Source organism: Somniosus microcephalus, chromosome 20, assembly GCF_052327205.1.
Source record: "Somniosus microcephalus isolate GS21.2 chromosome 20, FLI_Smic_1.0, whole genome shotgun sequence".
Classification (NCBI taxonomy): Eukaryota; Metazoa; Chordata; class Chondrichthyes; order Squaliformes; family Somniosidae; genus Somniosus; species Somniosus microcephalus.
Genome location: NC_141006.1, coordinates 7,807,728 through 7,824,344, shown reverse-complemented (window position 1 = coordinate 7,824,344; position 16,617 = coordinate 7,807,728). Strand labels below are relative to the sequence as shown.

Sequence of the window (16,617 nt, the reverse complement as noted above, 5' to 3'; positions counted from 1 at the left end):
CTTTTCAGGGTTAAATTCCATTTGCCACTGTTCCGCCCATCTGACCAACACATCTATATCGTCCTGCAGACTGAGGCTACCCTCCTCGCTATTTACCACCCCACCAATTTTCATCTCATCTGCGAACTTACTGATCATACCTTTTACATTCACATCCAAATCATTAATGTAGACCACAAACAGCAAGGAGTAATGCGGTACCCCACTGAACACAGGCTTCCAGTCACAAAAACAACCTTCGACCATCACCCTCTGCCTTCTGCCACTAAGCCAGTTTTGGATCCAATGTACCAAGGCACCCTGGATCCCATGGGCTCTTACCTTCTTGACCAGTCTCCTATGCGGGACTTTATCAAAAGCCTTACTGAAATCCATGTATACCACATGCACTGCACTACCCTCATCCACACACCTAGTCACCCCCTCGAAAAATTCAATCAAATTAGTCAGACATGATCTTCCCTTGACAAAGCCATGCTGACTATCCCTGATTAATCCTTGCCTCTCCAAGTGGAGACGAATTCTGTCCCTCAGAACTTTTTCCAATAATTTCCCTACCACTGATGTTAGGCTCACTGGCCTGTAATTCCCTGGTTTATCCCTGCTACCCTACTTGAATAATGATACTACATTAGCTGTTCTCCAGTCCTCTGGCACATCCCCTGTGGTCAGAGAGGTTCTGAAAATTTGTGTCAGAGCCCCTGCAATCTCCTCCTTTGCCTCACATAGCAGCCTGGGATACATCTCGTCCGGGCCTGGGGATTTATCCACTTTTAAGCCTGCTAAAACCGCTAGTACCTCCTCCCTCTCGATGCTAATATGTTCAAATATATCACAGTCCCCCTGCCCAATTTCTATGTCTACATCGTCCTTCTCCATAGTGAACACAGATGCAAAAAATTCATTTAAAACCCCACCTACATCTTCTGGCTCCACACACAGATTGCCACTTTGGTCCCTAATGGGCCCTACTCTTTCCCTGGTTATCCTCTTGCCCTTAATATACTTATAAAACATCTTAGGATTTTCCTTTATTTTGCTCGCCAGTGTTATTTCATGGCCCCTCCTCGCTCTCCTAATTTCTTGTTTAAGTATCCTCCTGCACTTTTTATACTCCTCTAGGGCTTCCTGTGTCTTTAGTCCTTTGTATCTGCCAAAAGCCCCCCTTTTTTTCCTAATCCATTCTTGTATATCCCTTGACATCCAGGGTTCCCTGGGCTTGTTGGTCCCACCCTTGACCTTTACGGGAACATGTTGCCATTGTACTCTCTCAATTTCCTTTCTGAAAGACTCCTTGCTGATCCCAGTCCACTTTGGCCAGATCCTGCCTGATCATATTAAAATCGGCCTTCCCCCAATTTAGAACCTTTATTTCCGGTCCATCTCTGTCCTTTTCCATGACTACCTTAAATCTCACCGAATTATGGTCACTGTCACCAAAGTGCTCACCTACTAACACTTCTACCACTTGCCCGGCCACATTCCCTAGAATTAGGTCCAGTACCGCCCCCTCTCTTGTAGGACTTTCTACATGCTGGCTCAAAAAGCTCTCCTGGATGCACTTTAAGAATTCTGCACCCTCTAAGCCTTTCACACTCTGACTATCCCAGTTAATATTGGGGAAGTTGAAATCCCCCACTATTATTACCCTATTATTTGCACATTTCCCTGAGATTTACCTACATATCTGTTCCTCTATCTCCCCCTGACTGTTTGGGGGCCTATAGTACACTCCCAGCAAAGTGCTTGCCCCCTTTTTGTTTTTAAGTTCTACCCATATGGCCTCATTAGAGGAACCTGTTAATATATCATCCCTCCTTACAGCAGTAATTGACTCCTTGATTAATATTGCGACACCTCCTCTTCTTTTACCCACCCCCCCTCTGTCTCGCCTGAAGATACTATACCCCGGAATATTGAGCTGCCAGTCTTGCCCCTCCCTCAACCATGTCTCCGTGATAGCAACAATATCATACTCCCATGTGTTTATCAACACCTTCAGTTCATCCACCTTATTCACAAGACTCCTTGCATTAAAATAAATGCCATCCAGCCTTGCCCTACTCCCTTGTGCCGTTACATATTTGCTCTGCCTTCCAAGCTGACTTGTTTTTTCCTCTATATTTGGCTGTACATCACCCCCTATTATAGCTCCACTCTGTATCCCATCCCCCTGCCAAGTTAGTTTAAACCTCCCCCTGCACCCCCCCCCCCCCCACAACAGTGCTAGCAAACCTCCCCGCAAGGATATTTGTCACGTTCTGGTTCAGGTGCAACCCGTCCGACTTGTACAAGTCCCACCCTCCCCAGAAGCAGACCCAGTGATCCAGGAAACTAAAGCCCTCCCTCCTGCATCAACTCTTTAGCCACGCATTCATCTGCTCTATCCTCCTATTCCTATATACTCACTAGCACGTGGCACCGAGAGTAATCCAGAGATTACAACCTTTGAGTTCAGTGGCCATGTCAGCTCGGGGGCTGACTGCCTAATGGAACTGAACCAAACGCTTTGTAAATACATCAAATATGGACAGAGGTTGGGTTCATACTGTGAAACTGTAAGAGATTGTAGTACAAAGTTTTTCTCTTGCCCTCTCCACCAGGGAGAGTCTGTAAAGCTTTTTGTCATCATGGACCACATAGATGCATACAATGGCACCTCCCAGGACCACATATATAAAGTTTAAATACATATTCCCATTAGCTATTGGGAAGAAAATCAGGAAAGAAATGAGAGGTTTCAAAAAGGGGAAAGAATATTTCTGCATCAACAACGGAGTATTTTTTCATTCAATACCTAAAATAACTGCTCCGCTGCTAAGCAAGTGTATAATACGCTAGGTTAGGACTTCCTCGGCCTCTGTGTTGCCTTGGAGAGCTGAAGGGTATGCACAATTGTTATGTTTTGACGTTTGCAAATAAAATGGGAAAAGTCTGATTTAATGCTTCTTAACAATCGGTCTTCAGTTTTTTGATTTTAGCCTGATTATCTGAGGTGATAAGGGTGAACATGTTCGTGTAGTGAGGATAAATCTCACAATCTCATTTATATTGGTTTATGTTTGAAGAAAATAGCAACTCATGATTTATACATCAAATCTCTTGATTTCTGTGCCAGATCTCTAGAATTCTAAGAGTTTGTCTCTTGATTTATAGGATGGTGGGGTTGGCATTACTGAGAATGGGGCAAAATAAAACCCTTCAATTCGCACCAACCTCCCATTCCAAATATTTTCAGTGTCAGTCAACCCGCCCCCTTTAAATCCCTCTGTGCAGCTCCACAAAAGGGAGGGGCAGGGAGTGCAGCAGCAGTTGTCTGGGACAGAGGGTGGTCAGCCCGTGCATGCTGCGGTCAGTCAGCGTACAGTGATAGCGACTCGAAGATCACGGCAGGTGCCTGGACCCTGGCACGCAGCATGAGGGGCCCCAGCTCAGTCTTTGTAATTAACCCAGCAGAATATGCACCCAAAGCATTGGCCTGTGTGTGGAGGCCGAGGATTGCGACTAGAGACCCCCGCCATTTAAAGGGCTAGTGTCAAAACCATTTACAGAGAAACGTGTGACCGAACTCTGTGACAATGACACGGGGTCACTGACCTCATCAACCATTCATTCAAACACTTGCAATTACTTTTCTATTTTACTTGGGTACGACTCCACCCCAAAGGGGCTCTGAGGCCAATTGTAGCACCCTGGCTGATGCCAGCTGACTGAAAACAGAGGTGGGGCGGGGGGAAACGAGCCTGGGATCTTCCTGGGCAGTGTGGCTCAGTACCACAGCACTGGTTGCATTACTTGACTCATCGAGGGAACTGGGCCATAGTATTATATTGTGGGCAGACATTGAGGACGACACAGGGCAAGTTTTGGAGCGAGAGGACTAATCCCATGTTAGTGTGACAGGTCACGTTGATGGGTGATGCTGTGACCCCACACTGCCAGCAGGGGGCTCTGCTCACCAGGAGTGCATCATGGGAAATGAATGGACAGGGAGCAAGGGGCAGTGCCCGTGGTTTGCCAATACGCCTGGGCGGGTGGGCAAGGTACCCAGTGGGACTGAATGGTCGCAAAGTTGGCCCTCGAGTCAGAAAGAAGAGATGGACAAGATATGGATGATGGGAAAAATCTACAGATAACAGCCGATCATCCAAGCTGGGGTCTGAGCGAAGCTCTCCCTTTCTGACCCTGGATCAAACCTGAATGAAATTCTACACTGTGATGACACTCCCAGCCTCAATATTACATCACCCCACATTACAACAGTGACTGCCCTTCAAAAACACCTACTTCATTGGCTGTGTAGGCGCTGTATAAATGCAAGTTCTTCTTCATTACTGAACTTACTCTCTCCAACACCCCGCGACTGCAGTGCATTCTTGGTGTACTCATCTACAGCAGGATTTCAGTGTGGGGAATCTACGCACTTCCCCAGATGTTACACTTAGTGTCAGCACCAACCACCTCCAGCTCGGGTAGGACGTTGATCAGAGCCAGAATAAACCTTCCTCCACTCTGGCCCACCAGCCCAGTCTCTCCGCTCCTGTCCTGAAGGCGCTGTCTCATTCTGGGGACAGTTCCGCAGCCCATGGCTGACCTCACCCAAGTGGCCCTACGTGTGACCCCGGACGGTGAGTGCAGACAGGCAGGTCGACCGGCATGGGAATCACAGCCCGGCATGATTCAGTCCTTACTTTGCTAATTTCCTCCCCCCCCCCCCCCCATCTCTAGCCCAGGGCTGTTAATTGTAGCTCCCCTAACACCATCGCAGGCAAGGTCACCCCACACCACAGACTAGGGATCGACGCTGAGACCTTCCTTCAAAATCTCTCTGCTCCTGAACTCCAGACCTTGTGTAAGGCTCCTGCCTTTGGCCCAGATTATGGGCATATTTATGCCGTAGATTTCTGCCCACTGGGGTCAGCTGCCAAAGACTATTGAGGCCTGGCAGAATGCTGCATTTCAAAGTCCCGTTGCTGATCCCATGCGAGCGGCAGTTTGGCTGTGTGCCAGAATAATGCAGCAATGAGCCAAACAGCAGGGTCCCCCTCCCAATACCCCCCCAAAACTCCTCCCAATACCCCTCCAAACCCCCCCCAAAACCCCCTCCCAATACCCCATCCAATACCCCTCACAAAACCCCCCCAATACCACCCCCGATAACCCTCCCAAACACAGTACCTGCCCTGTCCCAGCCATCGTATTCACACCGAGAGTCTGGGGCGGAAGGGGGAACTCTTTGTTCCAGTCCTACTCGGGTCCCCTCCCTCACCTCTTTTTCCGGTACATTGATGACTGTATCGGTGCCGTTTCCTGCTCTCACCCTGAACTAGACAATTTCATTCACTTTGCCTCCAATTTCCACCCTTCCCTCACCTTCACATGGTCCATCTCCGACTCTTCCCTTCCCTTCCTCAACTTCTCCGTCTCCATCTCTGGGGATAGGTTATTGACCAATATTCACTACAAGCCCACTGACTCCCACAGCTACCTGGACTACACTTCCTCCCACCCGCCTCCTGTAAGGACTCTATTCCATTCTCCCAGTTTCTCCGTCTCCGCTGCATCTGCTCCGACGATGCCACCTTCCACACCAGTGCTTCTGGCATGTCTTCGTTTTTCCGCAACCGAGGATTCCCCTCTACTGTGGTCGACACGGCCCTTGACCGGGTCCGTTCTATCTCCCGCACTTCTGCCCTCACCCCTGCCCCTCCCTCCCGGAACCACGATAGGGTTCCCCTTGTTCTCACCTTTCACCCCACCAGCCTTCACATTCAACGGATCATCCTCCGCCATTTCCGCCACCTCCAACGTGATCCCACCACCAAACGCATCTTCCCCTCCCCTCCCCTTTCAGCATTCCGTAGGGACCGCTCCCTCCGAGACACCCTAGTCCACTCCTCTATCACCCCCAGCACCCCTTCCCCTTCACCCGGCACCTTCCCTTGCAAGCGCAGGAGATGCAACACCTGCCCATATACCTCCCCCCTTCGCACTGTCCAGGGCCCCAAACACCCCTTCCAGGTGAAACAGCGATTTACTTGTACTTCTCGCAATCTAGTATACTGTATTCGCTGCTCACGATGCGGTCTCCTCTACATTGGGGAGACCAAGCGCAGATTGGGTGACCGCTTTGCGGAACACCTCCGTTCAGTCTGTAAGGGGGACCCCGAGCTTCCGGTCACCTGTCATTTTAATTCACCGCTCCATTCCCACTCAGACCTCACCGTACTCGGGCTCTTGCATTGTTCCACGCAAGCTCAACGTAAGCTCGAGGAACAGCAAATCATCTTCCGATTAGGCACTTTACAGCCTTCTAGACTCAATATTGAGTTCAACAATTTCAGATCATAACCTCGGCCACTATTATATTTTTATATTTTTTATCCACACTTTTGGTTTGTGCCTTTCCCTTTTCCCTCTCTTCCACACGGCAGCTGTCTCTCACTCTGCCAGCGCATTTCACACTTCATCTCGAGCCATTGTTTGTTTCTTTACCTGTCCTATTACCATCTCGTCTCACCTTGAATATCTCTTAATATTGGGCCAGAACTTCGGGTCCCCACGGGTGAGCACGTGCTGGGTACTCGTGCGTAGGGCCAATGAAAGTGCCGGTTTCGTGCATGCACTGCGCATGCACGGGAAACCGGAACTTCCGTTCCCTTAAAGGAAGGGGTTGACAGGTCGAACGCGTGCGCCGGAGAGGCAGCGCGTACGCCTGGAACTTCCGTTTTTTTTGCAGGTTTCTCCGGGAGGGTAAGTCTCCAGGAGTTACACTTTTAAAAAGCAGTCACAAGGCCCACTTTTAACAAGGTAAGTGGTGAATTAAGTTAAATTAAAACATTTTTTCCACAGGTTTATTATTTTTAAATACTTAAGTTTATTTTTAAGTTTATTTTTTAGCCCTGTTAGAAACTGTAATTAATTTTTTCAAAAAATAACTATTTTAAACAATAATTTAAATTTATGTAATTTATAGTTATTTTACAAATGTGATTTTTAAAAAATTTATTTGAAGTTTTAGTGATGTTTTGGGGCTGAATTGTATTCATAGATTTGACAGCTCTTCCTGTCAAATTTATGAATGGAGCATTCCCTGCTCCGATTGGCTCTCCATGGCCCACGTGATCCCAGGGGATGCTTTGCACTAACTGCGCCCCTGGGATACGCAAGCACTGCACGCCGGCAGTTGGAGCAGGCCCAGGGTCGGAATTCCACACGGGCCCACAGCTCAACGGCCGGCGCGCTAGGCAAGTGCAGGTCGGGGGCTTCCACCTGCAGGAAGCCCCCGACCCGAATTTCTGGGCCATAGTCTCTTCTTTCATCCCCTCCTCCATTTCCCAGCCCCCAAACTGCCTTTTGTTTCATTTCCTGCTTTTTTTCTCAGTTCTGACGAAGGGTTTCGACCGGAAACGTTGACCTGTTTCTCTCTCCACAGATGTTGCCTGGCCTGCTGAGTTTTTCCAGTGTTTTCTGTTGAACAAGATGTGTTTCCTCAAGCTTGGTTTCCCACTTAAACACAATCGTTATTCCTTTTTCGCTCTCTTTGACTTGAACAGTTTAGCTCAGCCTGCAGCTTTGGTTCAATACACTTCAGCTTGGAGATTCGCCCCTGACCTCTGGCCTCAGTATACGATGGGTGTAAGGCGGTTATTCCACATACTGTAGGCTGGTGACCATCTTGCCTGTGTCTGCTCTCCCCCCACCGCCCGTCCCCCGACACATCACTGTCTGAGGCTGGCACTGGTCCAGGGAGAACAATGCGCAAAGTTAATATTTAATGAGTGAAAGAATTTCCGATCTGTTACCTGGCGACATGGTGTGTGTAACAAATGGAGAGAAAACCTTAACCTCTCTCTTTCTTCACACCATCAGCCCTGGTAATATTTAATGGACCTTGGCTGAATACTGTGCGTCAGGGCTGATACAGAACCTGCAACACCGTGCCAGCTGTGTGTGTGTTGCCAGCTGTGTGCGCGTTGCCAGCTGTGTGCACCGTGCCAGTTGTGTGCGCTGCCAGCTGTGTGTGTGTTGCCAGCTGTCTGCTCATTGCCAGCTGTGTGTGTGGTGCCAGCTGTTTGCGGTGCCAGCTGTGTGCGTGTTGCCAGCTGTGTGCGGTGCCAGCTGTGTGTGTGGTGCCAGCTGTGTGTGTGGTGCCAGCTGTGTGTGTGGTGCCAGCTGTGTGTGTGGTGCCAGCTGTGTGTGCGGTGCCAGCTGTGTGTGCGGTGCCAGCTGTCTGCTCATTGCCAGCTGTGTGTGTGGTGCCAGTTGTGTGTGTTGCCAGCTGTGTGTGTGGTGCCAGCTGTGTGTGTGTTGCCAGCTGTTTGCGGTGCCAGCTGTGTGCGTGTTGCCAGCTGTGTGTGTGTTGCCAGCTGTGTGCGGTGCCAGCTGTGTGCGGTGCCAGCTGTGTGTGTGGTGCCAGCTGTGTGTGCGGTGCCAGCTGTGTGTGCGGTGCCAGCTGTGTGTGCGGTGCCAGCTGTGTGTGCGGTGCCAGCTGTGTGCATGTTGCCAGCTGTGTGTGTGGTGCCAGCTGTGTGCGTGTTGCCAGCTGTGTGCAGTGCCAGCTGTGTGTGGTGCCAGCTGTGTGCGGTGCCAGCTGTGTGTGGTGCCAGCTGTGTGTGGTGCCAGCTGTGTGCGCGGTGCCAGCTGTGTGTGGTGCCAGCTGTGTGCGCGGTGCCAGCTGTGTGTGGTGCCAGCTGTGTGCGTGGTGCCAGCTGTGTGCGGTGCCAGCTGTGTGCGGTGCCAGCTGTGTGCGGTGCCAGCTGTGTGTGGTGCCAGCTGTGTGCGTGTTACCAGCTGTGTGGTGCCAGCTGTGCGTGGTGCCAGCTGTGTGCGTGGTGCCAGCTGTGTGTTGCCAGCTGTGTGCGTGGTGCCAGCTGTGTGTTGCCAGCTGTGTGCGTGTTGCCAGCTGTGTGCGTGTTGCCAGCTGTGTGTGTGTTGCCAGCTGTGTGTGGTGCCAGCTGTGTGCACCGTGCCAGTTGTGTGCGCGTTGCCAGCTGTGTGCGCGTTGCCAGCTGTGTGCGGGGTGCCAGCTGTGTGCGGGGTGCCAGCTGTGTGCGGGGTGCCAGCTGTGTGCGGGGTGCCAGCTGTGTGTGTGGTGCCAGCTGTGTGCGCATTGCCAGCTGTGTGCGGTGCCAACTGTGTGTGGTGCCAGCTGTGTGTGCGGTGCCAGCTGTGTGTGGTGCCAGCTGTGTGTGTGGTGCCAGCTGTGTGTGTGGTGCCAGCTGTGTGCGGTGCCAGCTGTGTGCGCGGTGCCAGCTGTGTGCGCGGTGCCAGCTGTGTGCGCGGTGCCAGCTGTGTGCGTGGTGCCAGCTGTGTGCGTGGTGCCAGCTGTGTGTGTGGTGCCAGCTGTGTGCGCGTTGCCAGCTGTGCATGGTGCCAGCTGTGTGCGTGGTGCCAGCTGTGTGCGTGGTGCCAGCTGTGTGCGTGGTGCCAGCTGTGTGCGTGGTGCCAGCTGTGTGGGACCACGGGGCGAGCGGACCGCGGAGTGAAGGGACCGTGGGGCGAGCGGACTGCGGGGCGAGGGGACCGTGGGCTGGGAGAACCTATCTCCTTCCCACACTGGGTGCCAGCACACCACCGCTGCAATCTGCTTCAATGCTAAACTGCTGCAAAAGGTTAATTTTAAACATTCTTTTCATTCTCTTCCAAATATACTGATTTAGTGTTGATGTGAAGTTTGTGGATTGGACTTCAGCCAGTGTCAGAGCTGGATCAACCTGCACCACACCGTGAAATCAGAGACATTCCTCATCTGAAAGTGCAGAGTCTGTCTCGCTCTGTCTGTCTGTCTGTTTCTTGAGCACATAAACCTAGACTGACACTCCAGTGCTGAGGGAGTGCTGCACTGTCGGAGGTGCCGTCTTTCGGTTGAGTTGTTAAACTGTCTGCTCTCTCAGGTGGACGTAAATGATCCCCTGGCACTATTTCGAAGAAGAGCAGGGGAGTTCTCCCCGATGTCCGGGCCAATATTTATCCCTCCATCAACATCACTAAAACAGATTATCTGGTCATTATCACATTGCTGTGTGTGGGAACTTGCCGAGTGCAAATTTGCTGCCATGTTTCCTACATTACAACAGTGACTACACTTCAAAACTAAGGCACTTTGGGATGTTCTGAGGTGCTGAAAGGCGCTATATAAATGCAAGTCTTTCTTTCTCGGTCTCCCTCGGTCTCTCTCTCTCGCTCTCTCGGTCTGTCTCGGTCTTCTCTCTTGTACCGGGGGACTGATCCTGGGTCTGAGGCCCTCTCCCCATTGTGTGACTTTTTCCTAGCTCAAGGAACTGAGGCCAACTGTACTGTCCCTGCCATCTCCTTGGCTGAGAGCGACTCGTCTCGAAGGGGGCGTGCTCTGTAAAATGCCAACCAACACACTGGAACTCTCCTCCTTGCTTGCCCATATCTACACTGCTATCTCAATGTGCTTCTTTTGACATCACCCTACCCCAGCACTGCTGATCCACACTAATTCCCGACCACTCGTCCAGAATTGGGAGTTTGGTCTACTGCAATAACACCTTGCTATGAGAGGCCAGCAAGAGCCAGGTATCCACCATCTAACATCCTGCCTTCACCCAGCTAAAGATAGTTCGATGTAAGCTACAGGGAGCAGCTGGAGTCTCATTGGCTGTTCCTGTTGCAACATCCGGCAACACACAGAAAACTGTCCCGTCGGTAGAGAGACAGTGAACACAGCTCACCACGACACCTGTCAAACTGTCCCGCCAGGAGAGAGACACCGAACACAGCTCACCGTGACACCTGTCAAATTGACCTGTCTGGAGAGAGAGACACCGAACACAGCTCACCGTGACACCTGTCAAATTGACCTGTCTGGAGAGAGAGACAGTGAACACAGCTCACCGTGACACCTGTCAAATTGACCTGTCTGGAGAGAGAGACACCGAACACAGCTCACCGTGACACCTGTCAAATTGACCTGTCTGGAGAGAGAGACAGTGAACACAGCTCACCGTGACACCTGTCAAATTGACCTGTCTGGAGAGAGAGACACCGAACACAGCTCACCGTGACACCTGTCAAATTGACCTGTCTGGAGAGAGAGACACCGAACACAGCTCACCGCGACACCTGTCAAATTGACCTGTCTGGAGAGAGAGACAGTGAACACAGCTCACCGCGACACCTGTCAAATTGACCTGTCTGGAGAGAGAGACACCGAACACAGCTCACCGCGACACCTGTCAAATTGACCTGTCTGGAGAGAGAGACAGTGAACACAGCTCACCACAACACCTGGCAAACTGTCCCGCCGGGAGAGAGACACCGAACACAGCTCACCATGACACCTGGCAAACTGTCCCGCCAGGAGAGAGACACCGAACACAGCTCACCGCGATGCCTGGCAAACTGCCCCGCCGAGACAGAGACACTGAACACAGCTTACCACGGCACCTGGCAAACTGTCCCGCTGGGAAAGAGACACCGAACACAGCTCACCGCGATGCCTGGCAAACTGCCCCGCCGGGAGAGAGACACCGAACACAGCTCACCGCGATGCCTGGCAAACTGCCCCGCCGGGAGAGAGACACCGAACACAGCTCACCGCGATGCCTGGCAAACTGTCCCGCCGGGAGAGAGACAGTGAACACAGCTCACCACGATGCCTGGCAAACTGTCCCGCTGGGAAAGAGACACCGAACACAGCTCACCATGATGCCTGGCAAACTGCCCTGCCGGGAGCAAGACACCGAACACATCTCACCACGATGCCTGGCAAACTGCCCCGCCGGGAGACAGACACCGAACACCGCTCACCGTGACAGCTGGCAAACTGCCGCGCCGGAAAAGAGACACTGAACACAGCTCACCGTGACACCTTGGAAACTGTCCCACTGTGAGAGAGACACTGAACACAGCTCACCGTGACAGCTGGCAAAGAGGCCCGCTGGGAGAGAGACACCGAACAAAGCTCACCACAACACCTGGCAAACTGCCCCACCGGGAGAGAGACATGGCACACCGCTCACTGCGACACCTGGGAAACTGTCCCACCGGGAGAGAGACACTGAACACAGCTCAACACGACACCTGCCAAACCGCCCCACCGGGAGAGAGACAGTGAACACAGCTCACCATGACACCTGCCAAACTGTCCCGCTGGGAAAGAGACACTGAACACAGCTCACCGCGGCACCTGGCAGACTGCCCCGCCGGGAGAGAGACAGTGAACACAGCTCACCATGACACCTGGCAAACTGTCCCACCGGGAGAGAGACAGTGAACACAGCTCATTGCGACACCTGGGAAACTGTCCCGCCGGGAGAGAGACACTGAACACAGCTCACCATGACACCTGGCAAACTGTCCCACCGGGAGAGAGACAGTGAACACAGCTCACCAGGACACCTGGCAAACTGTCCCACCGGGAGAGAGACAGTGAACACAGCTCACCATGACACCTGGCAAACTGTCCCGCCGGGAGAGAGACAGTGAACACAGCTCACCATGACACCTGGCAAACTGCCCCGCCGGGAGAGAGACAGTGAACACAGCTCACCATGACACCTGGCAAACTGTCCCACCGGGAGAGAGACAGTGAACACAGCTCATTGCGACACCTGGCAAACTGTCCCGCCGGGAGAGAGACAGTGAACACAGCTCACCACGATGCCTGGCAAACTGTCCCACCGGGAGAGAGACAGTGAACACAGCTCACCACGATGCCTGGCAAACTGTCCCACCGGGAGAGAGACAGTGAACACAGCTCACCACGATGCCTGGCAAACTGTCCCACCGGGAGAGAGACAGTGAACACAGCTCACCACGATGCCTGGCAAACTGTCCCACCGGGAGAGAGACAGTGAACACAGCTCACCACGATGCCTGGCAAACTGTCCCGCCGGGAGAGAGACAGTGAACACAGCTCACCACGATGCCTGGCAAACTGCCCCACCTGGAGAGAGACACTGAACACAGCTCATTGCGACACCTGCCAAACTGTCCCGCCGGGAGAGAGACACTGAACACAGCTCATTGCGACACCTGGCAAACTGTCCCGCCAGGAGAGAGACACTGAACACAGCTCATTGCGACACCTGGCAAACTGCCCCACCTGGAGAGAGACACCGAACACAGCTCATTGCGACACCTGGCAAACTGCCCCGCCAGGAGAGAGACACTGAACACAGCTCACCACGATGCCTGGCAAACTGCCCCACCTGGAGAGAGACACCGAACACAGCTCATTGCGACACCTGGCAAACTGCCCCGCCGGGAGACAGACACTGAACACAGCTCACCAAGACATCATCGTCCAGCTGGGTAGGACCAGACTTGCCTGGTTCCATTCTTATCTATCTAATCGTAGCCAGAGAATCACCTGCAACGGCTTCTCTTCCCGCTCCCGCATCGTTACCTCTGGAGTCCCCCAAGGAGCTATCCTTGGCCCCTCCTATTTCTTATCTACATGCTGCCCCTTGGCGACATCATCTGAAAACAGTCAGTTTCCACATGTACGCTGACGACACCCAGCTCTATCTCACCACCACCTCTCTCGACCCCGCCACTATCTCTAAATTGTCACACTGCTTGTCCGATATCCAGTTCTGGATGATGAGTAGAAATTTCCTCCAACTAAATATTGGGAAGACCGAAGCCATTGTCTCCGGTCCCCGCCACAAACTCCGTTCCCTATCCACTGACTCCATCCCTCTCCCTAACACCATCCCTCTCCCGAACATCTGTCTGAGACTCAACCAGACTGTTCGCAACCTTGGTGTCATATTTGACCCTGAAATGAGCTTCCGACTACATATCTGCGGCATCACCAAGACCGGCTATTTCCACCTCCATAACATTGCCCAACTCCGCCTCTACCTCAGCTCATCCGCTGCCGAAACCCTCATCCATGCCTTTGTTACCTCCAGACTTGACTATTCCAACGCACTCCTGGCTGGCCTCCCACGTTCTACCCTCCGTAAACTTGAGGTCATCCAAAACTTGGCTGCCTGTGTCCTAACTCGCACCAAGTCCCGTTCACCCATCACCCCCTGTGCTCGCTGGCCTATATTGGCTCCTGGTTAAGCAACGTCTTGATTTCAAAATTCTCATCCATGTTTTCAAATCCCTCCATGGCCTCGCCCCCTCCCTATCTCTGTAATCTCCTTCAGCCCCACAACCCCCACCACCACAACCACCGCCCCCCCCCCCGGATATCTGCGCTCCTCTAATTCTGTCCTCTTGATTATAATCGCTCAACCATTGGTGGCCGTGCCTTCAGCTGCCGAGGCCCGAAGCTCTGGAATTCCCTCCCCGAACCTCGCTACCTCTCTTTCCTCCTTTACAACGCTCCTTAAAACCTGCCTCTTTGACCAAACTTTTGGTCACCTGCCCTAATTTCTCCTTTGTGGCTGTGTCAAATTTTGTTTTATAACACTCCTGTGAAGTGCCTTGGGATGTTTTACTACGTTAAAGGCGCTATATAAATACAAGTTGTTGATACTCTCCTGATACCCTTTCCCCAATCCCAAGTAAAACTGCAGAAACTGAAAAACATTCAATTAATCGGCTATTTTTGCTGATTTGTAAACGCGTGGAACACGAGAAGTACCGAATGCCCGGTAGACGCCCCCCGCACCCCGCTTGTCCATCAGACTGGTGTGCTCCTGATACATGAATGGGTTCCTTACCGAGCCTGGGGTCGCTGGGAGGCTGGGTCCCCAGGCAGAATGCCCAGAAATCGGGGCAGCAGTCAGACACGGTCCGGTTACAGAAGAGATCGCAGTAACAGATGGTGTCGATGTAAGGCACCGTGCAGATATCGTCCCTGCCCGGACAGCACGACCCCAGGCGGCTGCAGTAGGAGCCCCGAGGGTCGCGGATCCCCGAGCGATGTAAGCCTGGGCTCAGCTCCCGGCGGCTGCGGCCGGCCCACAGCCCCGGTGACAGGAGGGCGAGGAGCATCAGGACAGCGGGGGCAAGGCTGGCACCCATTGGCAACCGGCAGCTTCCAAACTGGCAGAGAAATCAGCGGCTCCCTCAGTCCTGTAACAGAGGGGGAGAGGGTAAGTCAAAGCACATTCACATTCACACATCCCAGTCTTCAACTTTCATCTCATCCTCAGTAAATCATTGCCCCTCAGTGAGTTCCATTCGCTGGCTCGCCTGTCGCCCCATCCCATAGTTTGATAGTGTTAAATATTCACTTATAATATACCTGCCTGATGTTCTGTAACTCCCAGAGATTCCCCTACAGATATATCAGTAAGCAGACTCAACTATTATAAATCGTCCATCCGCCACAAATACTACTGTTAAAATTCACATTTTCCACCTGATTGCATCTCCTGTAAATTTCAGTTTTTGCAATTTCACAAACCTGTTGCCAGGAGTAGCTGCAAACCCGAGCCCAGAGACCCATCCTTCCCACCCCTGCTCAAGCACAGCAGTCAGTTCAAAGTCGGACCAGTTTAGTTCTAAGTTTTACACTCAGCCCCTCCTGGCCGGGAGGATTAAGCCGGCGGTGTTGAGTTTAAACGCTCCAGTTACCTCGGTGCGGTGCCGGCGGCAGGTTCACGGCGAGTAATGTTGCTGTGGGGAGCTGGACTTTGTCTGCCCGGGGTTTGTGTGACCCGAACTCGGCAGCGAGTGTTCAGGTTCAGCAGTCACTCCCTGCTTATGTAGCGGGCGACCCGCCCCCGTGAGGCCCTCACAGGCAGTGCAGCGCACGGCGTGGGCGGGTTCTGCACACACACCGACTGCAGGGAGGAGCCGGCACTCTCTCACAGCTCGCCTGCTGCCCTGTGCTTCACACCCCGACACAACAACAACCCGCATTTATGCAGCGCCCTTTACCCTAGTGAAACGTCCCAAGGCGCATCACAGGAGCGTTATAAAACAAATTTTGACACCTAGCCGCATGAGAACATATTAGGACAGGTGACCAAAAGCTTGGTGAAAGAAGTAGGTTTTAAGGAGTGTCTTAAAGGAGCAGAGGTAGTGAGGCGCAGAGGTTTAGACAGGGAATTCCAGAGCTCAGGGCCCAGGCAACAGAAGGCATGGCCACCAATGGTGGAGCGATTAAAATCAGGGATGTTAAAGTGGCCAGAATTGGAGGAGCGCAGAGATCTCGGAGGGTTGTAGGATTGGAGGAGGTTACAGAGATGAGGTGGGTCGAGGCCATGGAGGGATTTGAAAACAAGGATGTGAATTTTTAAATCGAGACATTACTTAACTGGGAGCCATGTAGGTCAGCGAGCACAGGGGTGATGGGTGAACGGGACTTGGTGCGAGTTAGGACACGGGTCAGCGAGCACAGGGGTGATGGGTGAACTGGACTTGGTGCGAGTTAGGACATGGGTCAGCGAGCACAGGGGTGATGGGTGAACGGGACTTGGTGCGAGTTAGGACACGGGTCAGCGAGCACAGGGGTGATGGGTGAACGGGAATTGGTGCGAGTTAGGACACGGGTCAGCGAGCACAGGGGTGATGGGTGAACGGGACTTGGTGCGAGTTAGGACACGGGTCAGCGAGCACAGGGGTGATGGGTGAACGGGAATTGGTGCGAGTTAGGACACGGGTCAGCGAGCACAGGGGTGATGGGTGAACTGGACTTGGTGCGAGTTAGGACACGGGTCAGCGAGCACAGGGGTGATG

The 16,617-nt window shown here is 52.7% G+C and overlaps 1 protein-coding gene across 4 annotated transcripts in view; it reads right to left on the bottom strand.

Annotated features, from left to right (window-relative positions):
- The window catches only part of tinagl1 (tubulointerstitial nephritis antigen-like 1), a 235,816-nt gene that overhangs the window by 167,895 nt on the left and 51,304 nt on the right, over positions 1 to 16,617 (bottom strand). Inside the window, exons 1-2 of one of the 4 annotated variants that reach the window (XM_085962314.1) lie at positions 15,511 to 15,660; positions 14,652 to 15,006 (exon numbers count right to left, since the gene is read on the bottom strand). In XM_085962314.1, the coding sequence (XP_085818440.1) occupies positions 14,652 to 14,955 (304 nt within the window). In that variant the 5' untranslated portion in view covers positions 14,956 to 15,006; positions 15,511 to 15,660. Of the gene's footprint in view, positions 1 to 14,651; positions 15,007 to 15,340; positions 15,420 to 15,510; positions 15,661 to 16,617 lie in introns of those variants that run through there. The other 3 variants (XM_085962310.1, XM_085962313.1, XM_085962312.1) reach the window with 3 other exon arrangements.